General features: G+C 52.1%; 9 protein-coding genes across 9 annotated transcripts; 5 read left to right on the top strand and 4 right to left on the bottom strand.

The window, feature by feature from the left end:
* Positions 1 to 649: 649 nt before the first annotated feature.
* Positions 650 to 3,072, top strand: AYL99_09237 (hypothetical protein; the record flags this gene model as incomplete). Its single annotated transcript, XM_018840744.1, has 4 exons — positions 650 to 906; positions 950 to 1,733; positions 1,795 to 2,046; positions 2,131 to 3,072. 4 exons carry the CDS (start codon positions 650 to 652, stop codon positions 3,070 to 3,072), a joined length of 2,235 nt encoding a protein of 744 aa, XP_018689425.1.
* A 230-nt stretch (positions 3,073 to 3,302) lies between these two features.
* AYL99_09236 (hypothetical protein) lies at positions 3,303 to 5,359 on the bottom strand (the record flags this gene model as incomplete). Its single annotated transcript, XM_018840743.1, has 6 exons — positions 3,303 to 3,928; positions 4,020 to 4,260; positions 4,376 to 4,770; positions 4,854 to 4,913; positions 5,032 to 5,182; positions 5,252 to 5,359. 6 exons carry the CDS (start codon positions 5,357 to 5,359, stop codon positions 3,303 to 3,305), a joined length of 1,581 nt encoding a protein of 526 aa, XP_018689424.1.
* A 1,026-nt stretch (positions 5,360 to 6,385) lies between these two features.
* AYL99_09235 (hypothetical protein) lies at positions 6,386 to 7,590 on the top strand (the record flags this gene model as incomplete). Its single annotated transcript, XM_018840742.1, has 2 exons — positions 6,386 to 6,404; positions 6,479 to 7,590. 2 exons carry the CDS (start codon positions 6,386 to 6,388, stop codon positions 7,588 to 7,590), a joined length of 1,131 nt encoding a protein of 376 aa, XP_018689423.1.
* A 743-nt stretch (positions 7,591 to 8,333) lies between these two features.
* AYL99_09234 (PHD finger-like domain-containing protein 5B) lies at positions 8,334 to 8,666 on the bottom strand (the record flags this gene model as incomplete). The annotated part of the gene is made up of 1 exon (XM_018840741.1): positions 8,334 to 8,666. One exon carries the CDS (start codon positions 8,664 to 8,666, stop codon positions 8,334 to 8,336), a length of 333 nt encoding a protein of 110 aa, XP_018689422.1.
* Positions 8,667 to 9,050: 384 nt separating this feature from the next.
* On the top strand, positions 9,051 to 10,145 carry AYL99_09233 (hypothetical protein; the record flags this gene model as incomplete). Its single annotated transcript, XM_018840740.1, has 1 exon — positions 9,051 to 10,145. One exon carries the CDS (start codon positions 9,051 to 9,053, stop codon positions 10,143 to 10,145), a length of 1,095 nt encoding a protein of 364 aa, XP_018689421.1.
* A 730-nt stretch (positions 10,146 to 10,875) lies between these two features.
* On the top strand, positions 10,876 to 12,387 carry AYL99_09232 (hypothetical protein; the record flags this gene model as incomplete). Its single annotated transcript, XM_018840739.1, has 1 exon — positions 10,876 to 12,387. One exon carries the CDS (start codon positions 10,876 to 10,878, stop codon positions 12,385 to 12,387), a length of 1,512 nt encoding a protein of 503 aa, XP_018689420.1.
* An 897-nt stretch (positions 12,388 to 13,284) lies between these two features.
* On the top strand, positions 13,285 to 13,644 carry AYL99_09231 (hypothetical protein; the record flags this gene model as incomplete). The annotated part of the gene is made up of 1 exon (XM_018840738.1): positions 13,285 to 13,644. One exon carries the CDS (start codon positions 13,285 to 13,287, stop codon positions 13,642 to 13,644), a length of 360 nt encoding a protein of 119 aa, XP_018689419.1.
* A 1,844-nt stretch (positions 13,645 to 15,488) lies between these two features.
* On the bottom strand, positions 15,489 to 16,649 carry AYL99_09230 (hypothetical protein; the record flags this gene model as incomplete). Its single annotated transcript, XM_018840737.1, has 1 exon — positions 15,489 to 16,649. The coding sequence occupies one exon, from the start codon at positions 16,647 to 16,649 to the stop codon at positions 15,489 to 15,491; it is 1,161 nt and encodes a 386-aa protein (XP_018689418.1).
* A 391-nt stretch (positions 16,650 to 17,040) lies between these two features.
* On the bottom strand, positions 17,041 to 18,191 carry AYL99_09229 (hypothetical protein; the record flags this gene model as incomplete). Its single annotated transcript, XM_018840736.1, has 4 exons — positions 17,041 to 17,557; positions 17,623 to 17,687; positions 17,745 to 18,091; positions 18,149 to 18,191. 4 exons carry the CDS (start codon positions 18,189 to 18,191, stop codon positions 17,041 to 17,043), a joined length of 972 nt encoding a protein of 323 aa, XP_018689417.1.
* Between the last annotated feature and the right edge of the window lie 898 nt (positions 18,192 to 19,089).

The following is a 19,089-nucleotide window of genomic DNA, read 5'->3' as shown; positions in this document are numbered from 1 at the left end:
CAGGGAGGAGCCGCCCATTGGTACATGTCGGGCACAATTAGAGGTCTGAGCTGTCCAGTCCAAAGTAGTACAGGGCCTGAAATTATAGAAGAGCTTCGCGGGGTTCTATATGTGCCACTAGTCCAGAGGGGTTTGTCCGGACGAGAACAAGGCTGAACATCAGAGCTGGAACTATAACACCATGACTTCTACCCACAGGCTGGAATGACCATATTAGGTCAATCTTGTGGATAGTCCAGTAGGTGACCAGGGTTTCGGGTAATATATATATCAGATTCAATCCTTGTGAACCGACATGGTAGCAACAGAGATATTGCATCCAAAATGGCGGGACCCGTAAGCTTAGTGGGCGGCCAGGCGAATGAGGCTGAAGATTCAGGGGTCAGCAGCCCATAAGTCGCCCCAGAGCTGACTCTTCCCCCCCGCGGATAGGCTCCAAACTCCCCCGCCCCCCTTTCATGTTACAGTACAGTATACCTCGTAGTGTGGCAGCTTCGGTCCATTTCCGCGTCGACTAACCGCCCGCAGTTAGCCGCAATTAGTCATATATGCACACCCAGAAAACGAGATGTAAGCTGGGACGGGTTCTATCCTTCGCCGTCTCTGTACCTTTTTCTGCTTTCAACACCCCCGTATATTGCCTTCAACAATGCCTGGACAACGCGAAGTCTCTGGCGGTAAAGGCACAGCAGGAGCGACGGCGACGGATACTGAGACACAACAAGCCTCGTCCCAACGCCCTCGGAAGAGAAGTCGATATACGCCCCATGCGTGTGAAAAATGTAAAGCCGCAAAAGTGAGATGTGATGGACGACTGCCCTGCAAATATTGTGCTTCTCGAGAAGCTACTTGCCTTTACAGCGCTCAGGCGCCTCCCAACTTCCAAGTCCACGAGCATCGACCAGAGTAAGACACCTTCATTTATCCCGGCAATATCTGACCTCAGTAGGGACGATGAGCGCAAATTCGAAGCAGAGGTTTCCTCGCTTCTTCGACAGCAGAACGAGAAGCTGGATCTTTTGATCAAAAAGACCGTAGCCATTCAAACGGCTTATGAAGCAGCCGAGAATCGTCTCACCAAGCCCGACACGAGGCTATCCACGCAGAAGCAGCCTTTGCCACTGTTTCAAACATCCACCAGCGCTTTCTTTTGCATCAACGTCATAGATGCAGGTGTTAGAAAGCTGGGGCTCGACTTCTCACAGGCCCAAACCACGCCGAATGGGCCCGCTGCCACGCAAACACGTACATCCTTGTCCATCATCCACGGCGAGGTGTTCGACGGTGAATCGAGTGACATCAGCCGAAGCGAAATCGAGCATGTTGCAGAATCAATTTCGGAGTCGAGCACGAGCGGTCCAGATACTTCTGCGCCTACTAGATTTACAGATCCGCTCACCGACATGGACCACAACCTGATTTTGCAGGGAGTGCAGGCCTTTCACAATCTAGAACTGGTAATGTATCCTATCCTGGATATTTCCGACCTCGATGAGGTCATGAACCACCTCTCAGATACGGCCAGCGGTCGATCAGGCCGCGGAAGAACATGCGCTGTCGGCAAAGGGGACTTGGCCATCCTGAAAATGGTCGTGGCGATTGGCCTCCTGGCAGAAGGTGATACCCATCAAACGTTGACCTCGAGGCTGTTACAGTCTCTTCACTCCGAGATCGAAACTATGATTTGGAGTGCTGCAGTTGATCTGAAAGATTTGATATTGATGACATTGGTGGTATGTCTGACTTCGTCTATAAAGTATCCGGGAACAAGTTGATTAATTCTTGATGGACCAGATTTTATACCATCTGCATTGTGCTCGGTGGAGATTAGCATGGAGATTCACAGTGAATGTCAGCCGCATAATCCTTGAGCTGGGTTTGAATCGCAAAATGGTGCTTGATCGCTCTTTCGCCGACATCAAGAGCCGATCACAAGCAATCAACACCGTTTGGACGGTCGTGGTCCTCGAGCAGCATCTCAGCTATGCCTTGGGTTTCTCGAACGCAATGCAAAACCTCCACCCGGAGCCGTATTTTCCTCAACCGGTGAGTTAGACCCATTCGTTGCAGGAATGCATCAGCTTTTCGCGGCATATCTGGAGCGCAGCCCACTAATGTCATGGCCTACAGGTCGATGCACCTTTTCTACAGCTCATGATCGAGTACGCAAGTATTGGAAAACAGTCCTGCGACGCCCTCCTGAACGACAAGATCTTGAATCCCGAGCAACTTTCCAACTTCCAGGATGACTATTCCTATTTTCTCTACCGAGTGAACCTGTGGGCGACTCGAGCTTCCGAAAACTTCGAAGCACTCGCACTCGATGAAGACGCCAGCCTCGGACTCCAAATGGTGCGGACGACTCTACAAATACGAGCCTACCACCTCAGGACGCTGATCGCTCGAGCCTTCCTCTGCTCTGGCCTGCGGAGCGCCGCGCCCTCGGACATCTGGATCACCTCTGTGGACATTGCCGCGGAGACGGTCAAGGTTCTGACCCAGCTGGATTCTTCCAAGAAAGAATACCTCTTTCACCAGGCACAATTCAATCATTTCCTCGTTTCTGCTATGGACATCCTCCTTTTTGCCACGACACACAAGTCTTCCGGTGTGGGTTCGCCTTCAGCCAACGGTGAGGAGCTTTCAGTTCCCGCCGACATCGCCAACAAGGCTCGGCAGAGCTCGACAGTCGCGCTGGCCCGGCTGCAAAGGCTGGCGGAGACTTCGATTCAGTCCCAGTACTTGTGGGAAAGAGTTCGACGTGTGGCGTCACGCCTCAATCTCTCCGACCACCTCTTCCCTGCAGCACGCCCGGAGGCCGAATTCCTTCCTGCGATGGGATCTGGGACCGAGCTTGCCGAACACAAAAAGACCGTCACTGAAACGGGAATCGGGCTCAACGCGCTGCCGCTCGCCGAACTCGGTCCAGGGAGCGGCGAGAATGGCTTGGTTTTCCCCTTCCTATCCGAAGATCCGAGCCTGTGGGAATTCCAGCTGCCGCCCTCTTCGGAACCGGACTTTGGCTTGCCTCCAGACCTGGGGACCTTGGTCAACAATTTCTGGATGGCTTGACGCAATGCCAGAGAAAAAGCGGCTTCGTGCTACCAACACGTCCAAAACGGAACAGTCCGTTTGGCTTGGAGGACTTGTGATTGAACTACTATGAAAATTGTACTACCGCCAGATGCTCCTATGATTTACCTAACTAGCGTGCTTCGACTGTCAAAGATTCCCTTTCGTGAGCCCTTTCTGAGCACTTCCGCACTCCCAGACGAATCAAGATTCTGTCTTCCCATTGTTTCCTACTCCCTGCTTGTGAATCTTATCACGGGTCCCGACCTCCCAGCAGCAAGATGGTCAAGCAATTTGTACTCTACCACTTCCGGATTCTGCGGAAACCGATCATCTTTCCCACCTGAGACGTACTCAATGTCGTATTTCCAGACAGCCTGGGCGAGAACGAGATAAAGTTCAATCACCGCGAGTCTCCTGCCGATGCATTGTCGAGAGCCGTAGGAGAACGGGGTCAAGGCGTCGTGGCACCGTTTCACGGCATCCTCGCTCGTGTATTCAGGCAGCCATCTCTCGGGAATGAACATGTGCGGGTCGAAGAAGACGTCGCTGAAATGGTGGACCGCGTAGATGGGGACCGAGAGCTCGACGCCGGCGGGGAAGTGTTCCCCGACCGCTGTGAGGCCACCCTTAAGCACCTCCCGAGGCAGGACGCCGGGGAGACTGGGACTGAGGCGGATGGTTTCGTTGATGACGGCGTGGAGATAGCGGCAGCTGTCGAGGGATTTCCCAAGGCGGATCTCGTCGGCGGAGTTGAATGTCGACCGGATCTCTTCCACGAGACGCTTCAAAGCGGGGGGGTTGTTTGTCAGATAGAAGAAATTCGCCGCCAATTGTGTAGCCGTTGTATCAGAGCCTGTAGGTCACAGAAGATGTTAAGTACTTGTGAGTTTGACGTTCTCTCCTGGATCCCTGTATCAGACACGAGGCATTGGGGATGGACATACCACCGACGATGAGTCCTCTCGCTTCAGCAAATACCTCCCTGGATTCAGCGTACGCCTTGGTGCCGTCCTTGTTCTCGGCATTGGTAATGTATGAGAAGAAATCCTTGCGGTTCTGGTCGGCGTTCTTGCGCAGCTGGACTTGCTTCTTTGCGTAGACGAGCAGCTGCCGGCCGCGGCGGACAATGTCTGGGAAGAGGAGCTTGTCGAGGTTCCATCTGAGCATGAAGTGGCTGCATCCGTTCTGCGTCCCATGATTTATCAGCCGAGGGTTCTCTCGATTGTTGTTACTGTTTTGGCTCTCCATCTCTCTCTCTCCTCCATCTTGTCCAACACATAGGGGGAGGTGTAGAACTTACAAGAAGCTGCCGATGCACCGCCGCGTCAATGACATTGGGGAGGTCTCGACTCTCGTCTCCGCGGAGCATGCCAAAGTCCTTCCCGAAGACGAGATCGCCCATGACATCGAAGGTCAGGTAGTTACCCCATTTTCCCAGGTCGGCAGCCCAGCAATTGCGTAGTGCCGAGCAACGCTCTTCCCCCGACGCGGCGTGGAAGAATTCGTCAATGTGCGGGAGGATGTACCGTTCCATGGAGGACAGGTTCGCTTCGGTGAATGCTGGGGCGAGAATGCGGCGTTTGCGGGCGTGAATCTCGCGGTCCCGCGCGGAGAAAATGTTCTGGAAGCCATTGTGCGCGATCGAGGCTTCGTAGAAGACGGACTTGCGCACGTTCTGGTTCACGCCGTAGATGTCTGATCAGGACAGTCAGCGTTGGGGTCGTTATACAAGCCATCGGCTCTCCAGCGAAACAGTATCTCTGGGCAAGCATACGTACCTTTGATGGCCGCTGGGTCGTTGATCGTCACAAGGTTGGGGGCAATACGGACGAACTTGCCTGGCCGGAAAACAATACTTCGTCAACGATCGTCTCTTTTGGTTACTTCCATATGTTTCGCATTGGTCTTTTTGTTACAAGAATCTCTGGCACTACCACAGACTTCGATAATACGTACCATATTTCTGGTGAGCCCAGTAAGTCTGCAGGTGTCTGTCGCCGATAGCAGCGTGATACACCGAGTACCAATTGGAAATCCTGGCCCAGAATGGACCGGGGTACTTGGCGAGTGGGTGGAAGTAAAGCCGATATATGACCAGCCCGAAAGTCTGTAATTTGTGTCAGATTCGATGGGTTTTGGAGGGCTGATCCAGCTCTGCTGGAAGGGGACGGCATACATAAAGTACACTCCCGAGGGAAACAACAATCAGCAGAGGTGTGAGGGCGTGATAGAGTAGTTTGCCCTTCTCTGTGGCAGATTCTCCTACAAGGTACGTGACAGCCATTTTGGTAATCGATGTTAGCAAAACAATATCTTTCTCACAGCTGACAATCCGATGTTAGAGCCGTTTAACTCCTTATACAAAACTTCACTTCCATGGTAGCCTGTTAGTCTTAGCTTGATCATGTTCCGAACGTGATTACTCTCCGGGTCATTGTCAAGTCCGAGGTTTCGTTCTGAACTGCATATCTCGGTGCCTTTCCTGAAGATCGCAGGACTCAACAGGGCTTTTCCGTGGAGGCTTGCCACAGCATGAGGGAGGCAGAGGATAAAGTGTCCAACCTGATAGGCTCCCACACTTTCTTCACCCACAAGGTTGCGGGGAGTGATCGTCCAAGGCTGATTTGGGGTGCTGACCATGGTCGGAACATTCCGACTCCAGTTTCTGGGACTTGTTGTGCTACAGCTCTGACAGTACCCACAGAACGTCGGACCTTGGGAGTTAAGTGTCTGGAGGAAACGTTGTGGATAGAAGGAGAGCCACTGATCTATCACTCTGCCGCCATGGGCATCTCATCGATGGTTTGACGTTCACAGACAACACAGCTTCTCCCTTGTCCTAAATCGAGCTGATGAGCTTTCATGTTGAACAAGTTTGGCCTGGGCACATTAAATGTAGAAATCCCGCGGCAGAGCGATCCCGATAGAACCTTTGGTGCACTACCAGAGATGTCTAGTTGAAAAATGGCGGTCAAGGAACTGGTAGTTGGAGTTGACGAGGCTGTCGTTTGTCAAATCAGGCAAAGTGCAGCCTCGGGCAGGCACCCCACGGAGGGGTCTCAATATGTGGCATTCTTACATACAATGTAGTTGGTTTTTATGATATCTCGAAGACCGAGCAGACAAGACCGTGAATACTCGGCATCATTGATGACTTCTGTCCTCAGCATCCGGATTTCTTCCCTTCCCTATCTGACACTCCAGCTCCTCACACCAAAGTAGGAGCCTGGCTGCACGCCTGCTGCAAGACGGCAACCAGCTCCATTGTATTGCCTCTTAAGGTCTCCTTTAGAGGCAGAAATCCACCATCATGCAGTCCGGAATCACAGGTGACTTATGACTGTCCCTTGCACTTGGGATGTGGTAATTGTGAGACTGACCGTTGCCTATTTTCTGCTTGCAGCGTCCTCCGACCTGCACTCGGCCTTCAACACCTTTACCAGCGATACCTCTCTCTTCTGCCTCCCTGCTGGCATCACCTCTGAGTCACTCACACCTTTTCCGGCAATCCGCTTCCCTTCCTCTCATTCCGGCCTCTTCAACAGCATCCACACGCTCTCCGACATTCTGACGCTGACAGATCCCCTCTACTTGTTCCTGCGCCGTGCTCCTACTTCAAACGAGCTGATAGCAATAACATATGTCCCTTCACGAGCCCCCGTGCGGCAAAAGACTCTCTTTGCATCGACACGGAACACTCTTATGCGCGAGCTCGGTTCAGAAAAGTTCTCCGACACTGTCTTTTTAACTGAGAGGGAAGAAATCCTCGATCCCGCCCAATGGGATGAGCGCTCCAAGGGCTCTGCAGCCGCAAGTGGTGGTGTTCCCACTCCTAGCGCCCGGGGAGCTGTGGATGCCGGGCTCCTCAGCGCAGAGGAAAGAGAATTGCAAGCCGTAAAACGAGCTGAGGAGGAAGAGAGGCATGGGACACGAGGGAGGGATCTGATGGGCGAAGGAGGAAGCGGTGCAGGGCCGGGAAAAGGCGGTGTGATGATGAAGATTGCAGATGAAGCCAAGTCTGCCCTGACAGGATTCAAAGATACTAATAACTCGGGGGGCAATATGGCCGTCTTCGGGATCGACATCGCGACCGAAGAGATCCGGCTGTTATCCACCAGTTCTGATGTTCACCCAGGTGCAGTGGCTAGCAACATACCGGGCGATCGACCGAGCTATACGTTCTACAACGCACAAGGTGTTCCCGGAAGCATATTCATTTATGTATGTCCGGGAACGAGTAAGATCAAGGAAAGGATGGTTCATGCGAGCTCAAAGTTGGGGTTGACTAAACTTGCGGGATTTGAAGGTGTTGAAATTGTCAAGAGACTCGAGGCCGGAGACCCGGAGGAGTTGCTCGGTGACAGATTAGAGCATGAGGTCAAGAATTTGGTCGCAGCGGGAGGTGTCACTGGTGGAGATGCTGGTGTAGAAGGCGGCGACAGCTCGGCGCCTGGATCGGGGACGGCAACGCCCAGAGGAGGATTTGCCAGACCAAAGAGACCAGGGAAAAGGTGACGAGAGACGAATTTTGTGCGGCAGCAGGGCTGGGCCACTGTCGAAACCGTATGCTGCGTGACAAGACTTGCAAAATAGCTTCTCTTTTTCAAATCATATGAGGCGGTAGGAAGACTTCTACGACAAAAGCAACCAAGATCCATGCTCAAAGGGATATGACGGTAAAAGCGATGAATCAATTGAACCATCCCTAGCTCATATTCAAAGCACCTCTTCCCCAGCCGTGATAATGCAATGGCTCCTACACTCGGAAATTCCAGTTTGCCTCCATCTCCGCATTGATCTGGCCTTCGAACATTCAATAAGCAACATCCATAATCGTGCTCTGCTCAGGAGGTGATCTCCTCTTTAGCTAGTAGGTTTCGATCCTTGACTGATGTCGAGTCTTGTCCTGCTTAGGGACGGCACTGCCGATGCTGAAGGCAGTATCAGATCCGCATGGTGCCCCGTTCGGACATAATTCTCAGTCGGAAGGACCAAGCGCACACGCTAGGTTACCACAGGACTCGAAGAGTTCGAGATGCCTCGTGTCTCATTCGACGTTTCTGGGCAAATAACTGGGCAAATAACTCGAACAGCCTCCGAGTCTGGACAAGACATGAAGCCGTAACCAGTTTCTCCTTCGGAACCAGATACAGCCTGGAAGACTCGGATATTCGCTCCTTTTGGCCCACGCCGATCGATGTATGTTTGGTTGCCAGAGCCAGCTTCCACCTGGAAGGCGGCGCAGCGTCTTCGTACTCCTAATATTGTTGATTTCTGAAGTTCTTCTTTTGATAGAACAGATCCGTCCTCGAGGATCCCAGATTGATGATCTTCGGGCACCCGTCTCTATCCTTTTCCAGCCTCGTACACTCGAAGCAATAAAAGGCGTCGGATATGCCTTCTCCGCCGCAGACGATGCATTTGTTCTGGTAGTTGCCAAAGGAGCATTCGTCGCAGATGCGGACGAGAGTCGTGGGACGTACGTAGGAATCGCAGACGGGACATTTGCCGTCACACTTGTCACACAGGCGGCCGATCGAGATGCCGGGGGCTTTGCGACACATGACTAAATCGGGGTGGTGGCGCGACATTGTTGTGGTTGTATGTTCAGGATTTTGTGGAGGTGACTAGAAATTGTGTGAGTTTCTCGGTAGTTGGTACAGAAGTGAATCAACACGAAGCTTGTCGACAACGCAGAAAGGGAAGAGGCCGTAAATATTAAGGTGGGACAGAGGAAACAGAACCGCATCGAAAAATGCTCAGCCTTGGGCGAATTTCTAAGCCTCATGCCCCTTTCCCCGCACACGCAAAAGCAGCACGTGCAGCAGGAAAAGAAAGATCTGTGGAGCTCCGCCTGCATCTCATGTACACATCCAGACAGAGCCCGGGTTGCTAGACCAAATATTTGCGGGAGTAAGCAGCAGGTGCCTCCTTCACCAGAACTCCACTCTTGAATCCCTTTCGCATTGCGAATGATGATATCCTCCGCTGTCCTCATTCCCGAGGAGCCTCAAGTCGATCCTGCAGAACAAAATGGCTCACTAAAACGCCGTCAATCCTCCGTCTCGGAATCCTCAGAATCAAACAAACGTCCCCGCCTCGATTCTCAGACATCAACGACCGCTTCTAGCCATGGGGATGTCTCCCCGACGGCGCCATCAGCAACTTCTCCCGCTGCAGCAACCGCCGCAGGAGGACAACCATCGGCCATGTCTCCTCCTCCGCCTCGCCGGCGACAAACATCTTCAGCCCTGGAACAAGATAAATCTCGGAACAGAAGACTCTTTGGTGCCCTTCTCGGCACCCTCTCGCAATCATCGAATACTCCCCGAAGAACTTCCGCTGGAACAAAGATAAACAACCAGACAACGACGTTAAACGCGCGTCGCGAAGAAATTGAATCTCGTCAACGGGAACGCTTAAAACGCGAGTCCCATGAAATCGCCGAATCTGCGCGCCTCAAAAAGGAACACCTCGAGCACGAACGCCGGGTCGAGCAGGTGCGCTGGGATGAACAAGCTATGAGATTAAGACATAGAAATATGAGGGTGTCGGCTGGATTTTTACAGACCAAGGCCGAGCCACGACTTTATTACAAACCCTGGGAGTTGCGCGACTTTGAGGAAGACGAGATTAAACAGCAGATTGAGGATGCAGAGGCGACGATTCGGCGAGAGACAGAGGAGTTTGAGGAGAAAAAGAAGTCGAGGGAGGAGGAACTCAAAAGGGAAGAAGAGGATAGACAGAAGGACGGTCAGCAGCCGCCGATTTCATCAACAAGCCTATCTGGACCTACCGCAGCAGATGAGATGGACGATCGACACGAGACAGAGGACGTGGCCGACGAACCCGCAGCCAGAGAAGAACAGTCGGATCTGGTTAACGATGAAAGGAACAGAGATGACCATGTCTCCCTGCGCGACTCTTCCGACCCGTTACAAGATAGCGAAACTTCAGCACAAGCAACGAAAACCGAGGGGCGGCGCAGCAGCGTTAGCAAAGACCACGACGACCACGATCATGGCGGCGAAGAGCTTGAACGGGGGCAGGAAGATGATGTAATTTACTGAGACCGCATATTCAGGGCTTTTTGGTCAACAATACCGCCAACTATCCCGGCGTTAGATGTTGCTCTGGAAAGAGCAGAGAAAACGCCTAAGAGGGCACGGAGCAAATACCGCCTAGGGTACATGTCTCTTGGCAAGGCATCATTCAGATGCCATTAATCGCCTGCAAGAGCCTTCACACTAATCGGCCATCCTGGTTGACAATGTAATTTATGTGAGATGGCCATGCAGTCCCATTACACTGCAAGCTGCTGTGGGTTGATAGTATGCAATCTTGCAGGCGTTTAATTTCCAAAGAGGGTTTAGGGCCGTGCTCTCGTATGGCTGGACGTGGTGGCTGACTGTGGCTGACTGTGGCTGGGGCTTTATGTCATCATTAACTAACACGTGCCGGCCGCGCTTTTCCTCTCGGGCCGAAGTTCGTCATCAAATCAATCCTTCTGCTTTTCTTTTCTTCCTCTTCCAATTCTATCTCTCCTAGGCGTCGCGGCTGTAGCAGGGACCACAGCAAAAAAGGCTTGGGTCCTTTTCCCAGGCCATTTTACGGTCGTTTGGGTTACAGCTTTGTTACACTACATCATGTCATAATCCTTCAGTTCCGGATATTTGATCCATGTCATTGTCCTTGCATGCTTCACTAGTTCATCGATCAAACTGCTTGGCGTTCGGTGGTGCCGAGAGGGATTTCAATGCTCTTCGACCTATCTCGATCTAGTTGTCACATTCGTCAATAATGGAGCCACGTCCAACATCAGGCAACGAGGATTCTCGGACTTCATCTATAAATGTTCTGACCTTGAATTGCTGGGGACTGAAATATATCGCCAAATACCGACACGAACGATTGTCCGAAATAGGAAATCGGCTTGCCACTTATTCTCCTCAACTCGATATCGTCGGCTTGCAAGAATGCTGGACATTTACCGATTACCTCGCCATCCGAGACAGCACTCGGTCTTTCCTTCCATTCGGCAAGTTCTACCATTCTGGCATCTTTGGTGCTGGGTTAGCTATCCTTAGTCGATGGCCAATTATCGAATCCTCCATGTATCGCTATCCTCTCAATGGCCGACCTCAGGCTTACTTCCGCGGCGACTGGTTTGTTGGGAAGGGTGTCGCATGTGCGAGAATTTCTTTGCCCGATGGGACCAATATTGAAGTGTTCAACACTCACTTACACGCCCCTTACGAAAAGGAGCCAAACGACAGTTACATTTGCCATCGGACAGCACAAGCCTGGGAGATTGCGAAACTCATGCGTGCGGCGTCTGATAGAGGCAGTCTTGTCATTGGCCTGGGAGACTTCAATATGGTCCCGTTGAGCTTTGCACATGTCCTGGTGGAAAGCCGTGCTGGAGTTCAGGACGTTTGGCGGGTCATGAATCCTGGAAGCAGCATTGGAGCAAGCGTGGATCCGCCTGAAAAAGAGCGCCGAAAACGCATGGGCGAAGAAGACACCCCGACTGTCGAGACAAGTTTAGGGAAACACGGACACACGTGCGACTCTGTGTTGAACACATGGCGATGGAACAAAGCTCATCAGAAGCAATTGGCACAAGGCCATGATCGGAAGATATCAGGCACAGACTTTGACCCTAAAGCGAAGCGGTTGGACTATATCTTTTTCAGTGGCATTGGCAAAGGTTGGAGTGTCGCCGATGTGAAAGTCGTGCTTACTGAAAGACATCCAACCCTCCTCTGCTCATTGAGCGATCATTTTGCTGTGCAGGCGACGCTAGAAAGAAGCCCTAGTCGGCCATCTGGTCCGACCCAAGTCGAAGCTCATGCAGCCGTGCACGACTCGAGTACCGGTGATCCCAGCCTTCAGATCGTGGATTTCGAGGAGAAAGATTTCGACAAGGCAATATCAGACATCCCCACACGAAGCCAGATCAGCCAGGACTTCTATAGAGACATCCTCACCATGATCCACAAGTACAAGTTGCGGGAGAGGAAACAACGACGTTATGGGCTTGTGCATTTCGTTGGCTCTGCCGTGGTCTCGATCGGCTGTTTCGTCGCCATTTGGTGGTCACCTCGGAATTTCGTGTCCTTCATTTTGATTTTGCTCAGCAGTCTGGGACTCATGGCTGGAACGCTACACGGTTTGATCGGGGGTCTCTTTGTGGGGTCGGAATTGAGAGCCCTGGCCGAGTTTGAGTGGGAAGTTCGAAATGCGCTGCACCTTGCCGGCGGTCCGGCCCTGGAAGATCGATCCCTAAAATTAAAAGACTGGTACGACTGAAGACGACAAGAATTGTGTTGACACCAAGAATATCAATGGCTGGTCGAGAAGTGACCATACAAGTGTGCCGTGACAAGCGCCCGGCGACGGTGGCGCTTAAGGGGTCAAGTAACCAGTGGCAGCTGCAGTGGACGAATGGAAAGAAACCAGCTGCGAAACACCAGGCACACACACCATGGGGCGCAGAATTGATGGAACGGAAATTGTGGATGGTGAAGGTTGGATGTTGGATGTTGGCAGGGTTGTGTGGTGTGGTATTGTGTGTTCTTTCGATCATCCGGGCAACTTCGCCTTCTTGGCCGTGTCGTTCATTATTGGATTCGCAAACCGCAGCTCGACACTTCAAAAAAGGGCCCGACTTGCCCAACTTCGCACCCTCGTCAATCGCCTCAACCTTTCCTCCCTCCAATTCCGCCCACAACACCTTCTTTCATTCTGTTCTCTACCTCATCTTGGTCGCCTGGTCGTTGTTGATCAGCCGGATAATTTTCAGGAAGCAGATACTCTTGCATCCCAAGGTACGTAAATACGTCTTCCCTCTTATCCGTTGTTGTCGCCTTCCACCCTTGGAGCTGGCTGCCTGCGAACCACACCTCCCACCACTCATTTTCCATTCCTCTCGTGACTCACATGTTGTCGCGAACAACTTATCTGTCGTTGTTCCAAGCCTTATAAATATTCCTCGTTTCCCCAGGAAGTTGTGACCGTATCTTCTGCGCGCGCCTCACCGGTCACCTTGTCACCCCCGCTTTTTCAGCAGTTCACCCACGATTCCACTCTCTTTACAAACTGACACCTGGCTTGATTTAGTTCTCAAGACCACCTCGCACCGTCACACCTCCGTACAACTACCAGAACCCATATCCACACAACCCGGACCGCAAACCAGCACCAACAATGGCCCAAACACGCGGCGCGACTGGCAACGCTAAGCCAAGAGTCTTCACCTCGGTCTCGACTGAGCCTGTCCGCAAACGGAAGACCACCAGCGCCGCCACCACGGATGGCACCACCAAAAAGCGCAAGACCGCTTCAAAGAAAGCCGGCGCAACCACCGCAGGCGTGACCAAGAAGCGCGCCCCGGCGACGCAACACAAGAGAAAGCCCACCGTCACAGACAAGGTCGAGGGCGCGGTCGAGAAAGTCGTCGGCGCTGTGGAGGGAAAGCCTGGCAAGAAGGCTGCAGGCACGAAGAAGATGAAGGGCACAGACGGCAAGGGCGGTAAGGTGCCGAAGGCCGCGAGGATCGAGGTGTAAATCGTGGGCCCTGGGAGAGCGAGACATGTTCTATGGCAGCATATTGACCACAGAGAAAGCGCGAGTTGCTGTTTCCATTTTGATATGGTTGGGAATACACGCTGGGATTGATTTCGCCCCTTGCCTCACTGGCCGGATTGGAGTGGAGAGGAGGACATGGGCACTGGGGGGGGATTTTTGGCTGAGGAGGCTCGATCCCCTTTCCTTCCTGGACCTGCTGTCACGGTTCAAACTTTGGTATCAGGCTCAGGCTCATGTTCACGGAACGACACGACACGACACGATGACAGTCGAGGTGCTCACCACGGGGGCCTCTGCTACGCAATTAATTCTTGGATGGACTTTGGGGATGCTGGATTGAATTCTTGGAGATTGATTCTGTTACTGTGAGCTGGGGATGTCAAGGCAGGGCAGGGCAGGGCAAAGCTCCGTGCGTCCATGGTGTTTTAGCTTTGTACCCCGGATAGCTATCTGCCTCACTATGTAGCCAGGTCATAGGCTAGTGAACGCAGAGTACGTCCGTACCTCCCTCAACCCTGTCTTGTATGTAGTGAAGTATGTACCTACTGTACCTACTGTACCTACCTATCTCTGGGTGTGTGACGCACGGGCTCACTCACCTACGTTGGCACGCTCACCCACAGATACATACATACCTACCTGCTTACCTACCTACGAAGAGAGCCACGGCTTGACCGATTTTCTCTTCTTTCCAGGGTAGCCAGCCAGGCAAGCCAATATCTCACAGCCCTTTTCTGCTGCTTTTCTTTGCTTTCCTCTCTTTTCCCTTCTTCTTTCTTTTTGTTTTCTTTTTGTGGCCTTGACAGTATACATATATATACATATACCTATACATATTCCTATACATATATATGTATGTATATGAATGTACCTCGGTCGTAATTACAGTATATTAGTCGGCAGGCAGGCAGGTAGGTAGGCTTGCATCCATGAACGGGATAGGATCCCATTGACGCATGAGCGAGCGAGCGAGCGAGTGAGTGAGTGAGTGAGTGATTGATCACTTGTAAATGTACCCGAGTCCTCGAGCAATTACCTCGCGCTCAAGAAGTCCCCATGTACGAGGGGTACTCAAGTACTACTGCAAACAGCACGATTGAACCCGAATCCGACTCCGACTCCGACTCCGACTCGAGTCTGAATGAACTAACTAGCTAACTAACTCAATGGTCAAGATAGACGGACAGACAGACAGACGGGGGCGAGTAGGGTGGATGGTTGGCACGGGCTACATATTGTATGTACTCGGCAGAAAAGATATGGTGCTGGTATGTCATTACATATGTATCATGCTCATTCACACTCAGAATGACTCTTCTCTGCCACTGTGAGGACATTGTACTGGTGAGTCATGTTTGAATTTGTACTCCCGTACTTGTTATTTCTATCTGCTGGGCACAATATCTGTGCATGCTAATGCTCTTTGTGGGTATTTGTATTCGCTTGCAACAATTCTCGACCTTAGAATGTTCACTTAATGCAGTTTTGTCCATGTCTGTCAAGACGCTTTCATTATTCCCGTTTTTTCCATTTCCTTTCCGTCGTCAACCATGTGGGGGTTTTCATCCGTGCCCTTTCCACGAGCCTCGTTGCCGTATTTCAAGTCCCAAAAACGCCATTTCAGGACAATCTTTCCCTTGCCCAATGTGCAGCAATGTCTGAGTTACAATACAGTCTCGTCGTCACTTCATACGTCCTTCTCGGCTGTTGCCCTATACCGCACCATTGAAGTTGCTCTCATGGGGTTGGAACCGACCAAGAGGCCAGCCAGACCTCGCAACTTCAGTTTTTTGGAGACACGATCATGGACACCCCGCCAGTCATCAGTCATCAAGGCTATCTCGCCTGTCCCGTCTGTAGCCACCAGCCCTTGCGGGTCCTTGGCCGCTCAAGCTGGGAAGGGGATGGTGGTAGGTCTTTGTATGCTGACTTTGAACACTCTGAGTCTCAAAATCCTGATTGGCATGGAAGGAACCAGGCACCGTGCGGATTGGACGTTGTGGGCTGGAATTCTTGTTTGGTGAGTGGTATCTTGGTGGACGAGGACCAGGCGATGGTGCAGCAGCTGGTGGTGGAGTCGAGACGCTGAAGCTACTCTCGTGGCCGTACGAAAAGTCGCGGCGTGTCTGACGTTTCTCAGGGCTATGTTGGCGAGAAGACGGTGCTTGTCGGTGGCTGTTGCTGGCGATATCACTGCCAGAACGTTCGGTCGCAGTGTAATCAGTGCCGTAAAATTGGGCGTCCGAATCTCTGTTGAGACCTCCCACGCGCGCAGGCTTTTCATGTCGGTACGCGCGGACGTCGTAGTCATGGCCTCCTTCCCAGCGGGCTTCCCTGGCTTCTCGAATCCTCCTCTCTTTGGGGGTTTCCCTCTTCTTGGACTGTTTCTCTTTTATGATGGGTGCTTCGGAAGACAGCTCTGTCATGGTCTCGGTCATAGCTTCGGTCATGGTGTCAGGTATCGTCGCTGTGTCTTTGTCTGAATAGCCGTCTCCCACGACGCTACCACCACCCAGCTTCGTGCTCTTGGTTGCATTACTGAGAGTCGTTCCGTTGGGACCCTTGCGTCTCAGAACGGTGGATTTGTACTCATCCCAGTCACCCTTCTGCCATTTGAAGCCGCCATTCTTCGCCCAAAAGAAAAACCAAATGGCACCGAGTACAAAGGCAGCCCCGATAATGGCAAAGAGCGCCTGTATCCCTTTCATGTTGATGTCGTTCGGGTTAATTGACCCGGCACCCGGGTTCGGGTCCTTGGTGTTTTGGGCATCTCTTGCGGTAAGGACGTTATAGGTGTCCATTGGAGAGAGGATCATGGAGTCATCGCTTCGTGGGAGAAGAGGATTGTATATCTGTTTGGGGAAGATGCTTCGCCTGGTAAAGGATGCCGCCGTCATTTCATCAGGGTTGGTTGAGCGTGCATCGAGTTCGAGGGAGGAGAATTTGAGGTCGGGAATGTCAACTTGAGCGCTGACAGGAGCCATGACGGCAGGAAGGAGAGCAGTAATGCTCTCAGGGAAATCGCTCGGTCAATGCGGCAGCTGTTTCTGTGCCGTACCCAGAAGACGCTCGGTGCTTGAGGAGAAGGTGAGGGTGTAGTTGTTTTGCAGATGGTTAGATATGAAAAGTCCAGCAGTGTGTGGAAGAGAGACTCACCACTGCGAACAGGCTTTTGTTAGTGAAACGCTCTTGTATGTATGGTGTGAATATGAGGTGGCAGGAAAGTACAGGAGAGGCTGGGCGAGCAAGGCTGGGCACCGGCCGGGCGAGGCTGCACCTTAAGTTTTGGCAGGTGACAATGACGTAACTGTTGATTGATTCCGTATTAGGCATAGCATCGTTTCCACGGCACCCTCCTTCTATGGAGATTCATCACTATCTCGACTTGCTCAAGAATTCCACCAGTCCAACTTCGTTATGCTGGTAACCCAATTTCTCTGCCCGTCGCGACACAAACTTGACACTGCTCGACATCAGCATCGGCAACTCACCCTCGCCTGCTTCCTCCCGCGTCACACTTCTGGCCTGAGGACTCGACACGATCCCGTCCGCGTACAGAGCCTTTGCAAAAGCTGCTGATGCGTCCTTCCACGCAATTTCGGGCCCCCCAATCACGAAACACCGCTCATAGACAGACCCTTGAGGCGTATCCTCGCGTAGTGTCAGGTCCAGGACCTTTAACATGAAGGGGGCAATGGCGTTGACGTGGAGGCAATTGAAGATGGCACTTCCCTCTCCGACGTACGGCACAAATCCCAGCTCTTTCGCTTTCTCCCGGTAAATCAGTTGAACCACCCCTAGGGCTGGAATTGGCCCCGCTGCGTTGCCATAGATGCCTGAAGGGAAGACAATGTAGGTCCCGATGTTACCTTGCTTGCCAGCGTTCAGGACTCTGCACGCGTCGTGGATTGTCAGCCAAGATGCATGGTGCTCTAGGCCTTAGGGATGATCTCTTACACAGTGTCTGGCCCACCATTGAGCATGGAAGGGTTGATGAGCTTCATGTCTTCTGGATTGCTGTCCTGTCACACGTCTGTTAGCTCGTCGCATACAAGCGTGTAGTCGGTCATTTCACTTACATCCCAGACCTTTGCTTCCGCGTGGAACGCCCCATCTATCCACCTCTTGTCCACAAAATTGCCCGCTCCACTCATGTGGATGAGGGTCTTCTTCTTCTCTTCCGGTTGCTGGCTCAATCCTTCCACAATCGCCTCGCTCAAAGGCACATCCCATGACGAACCAACGTTGATTACAATATCGTGCTCTTTGGCGAGGGCGACGATTTTGTCCTTCTCGTCAAACGTACCATGTACGATCCGCTTCACACCGGCAGTTTCGTACAGATACGTGTCGAGAGTTTTGTTGCGCAAGAACACGGTGACTGGAAGATTGGGGTATTCATTCTTGAGGGCCAAAATAAGATGTGCTTTACTATATGTCAGTCATCGAACCTCTTCGTGCGTGAAGCATAGAGGCAACTCACAGCCAACAAGGCCTGTTACGCCAAAAAGCAAGATCGAAGGCATGGCTGAATGACACCGCTGGTGATTTTCTCTATCGTCCGTATCGACGATCAGGGGCATTCGATACTCAAATTTGTGAATCGCTCTGTTGGAGGCTCAGGTTCTTCAACTCGTCGATGCAGCATCGAATCTTTATACTCACAGCTCTGAGCGAATTTGCTTTAAATAGCTAAATCTGTTCTATAGTGGTGTTGAGTCAGAATGTTGGCCTTGCCCCCCTCAAGAGCTCTCATTCATTGCCTTACTGATACCGCCAGAGTCTACACATTCAGCAGCAGGCGGCTCTTGTCCATGCGGTGGGTGACCAAGCGAGCCCTGGGGTTGCGGGCCAGCGGACTGCGCAGAGCATCCGACGGAGCAACATCTCGTGGTCCTGCACGGCTCTATTCGCTCACCACAGCTCTGCACACGAGATTGTCTTCATAAGCAAACAAAACAACTCCTTCCTGACTTCTGTTGGTATAAGTCTCTCGCGAGAGCAAAAGGAAAGGCACCCGCCGTGCTCTCATTGGTGCCCTGAAAAGTTGCCGTTTCGAGCCATTGGGACACAGGAGTCCGAGAGATGAATGCTGTTATCACCCAAGCAGTCAGGTATCTAGCCGGATGGAGGGCTCTGACCCCCAAAAAACAACCAGGATATTGCTCTCTCTTTCTACACGCGAGCTGGACAACAAGCAGGGAAAGGTTCATTCTTGATCACAAATACAATTTCATTTTGGGGCTCGGTCGTGTCATGTACTTGACTTTCTTTTTCAATCACCTGCTCTCTCTCTCTCTCCCTCTCTCTCTCTCTCTCTTGCCCCCTCTGGCTGTCCGTCTGCCTCACCTCTCTCTCTGTCTTCTTTTTTTCTCTCTCATCTCATTTTGTTGTGTCTACACGCGTCTACTCCATCTGCCTATT

The sequence above is a fragment of the Fonsecaea erecta genome, assembly GCF_001651985.1.
Source record: "Fonsecaea erecta strain CBS 125763 chromosome Unknown Scaff9, whole genome shotgun sequence".
Classification (NCBI taxonomy): domain Eukaryota; kingdom Fungi; phylum Ascomycota; class Eurotiomycetes; order Chaetothyriales; family Herpotrichiellaceae; genus Fonsecaea; species Fonsecaea erecta.
This window is presented reverse-complemented; position numbering and strand designations above follow the sequence as displayed.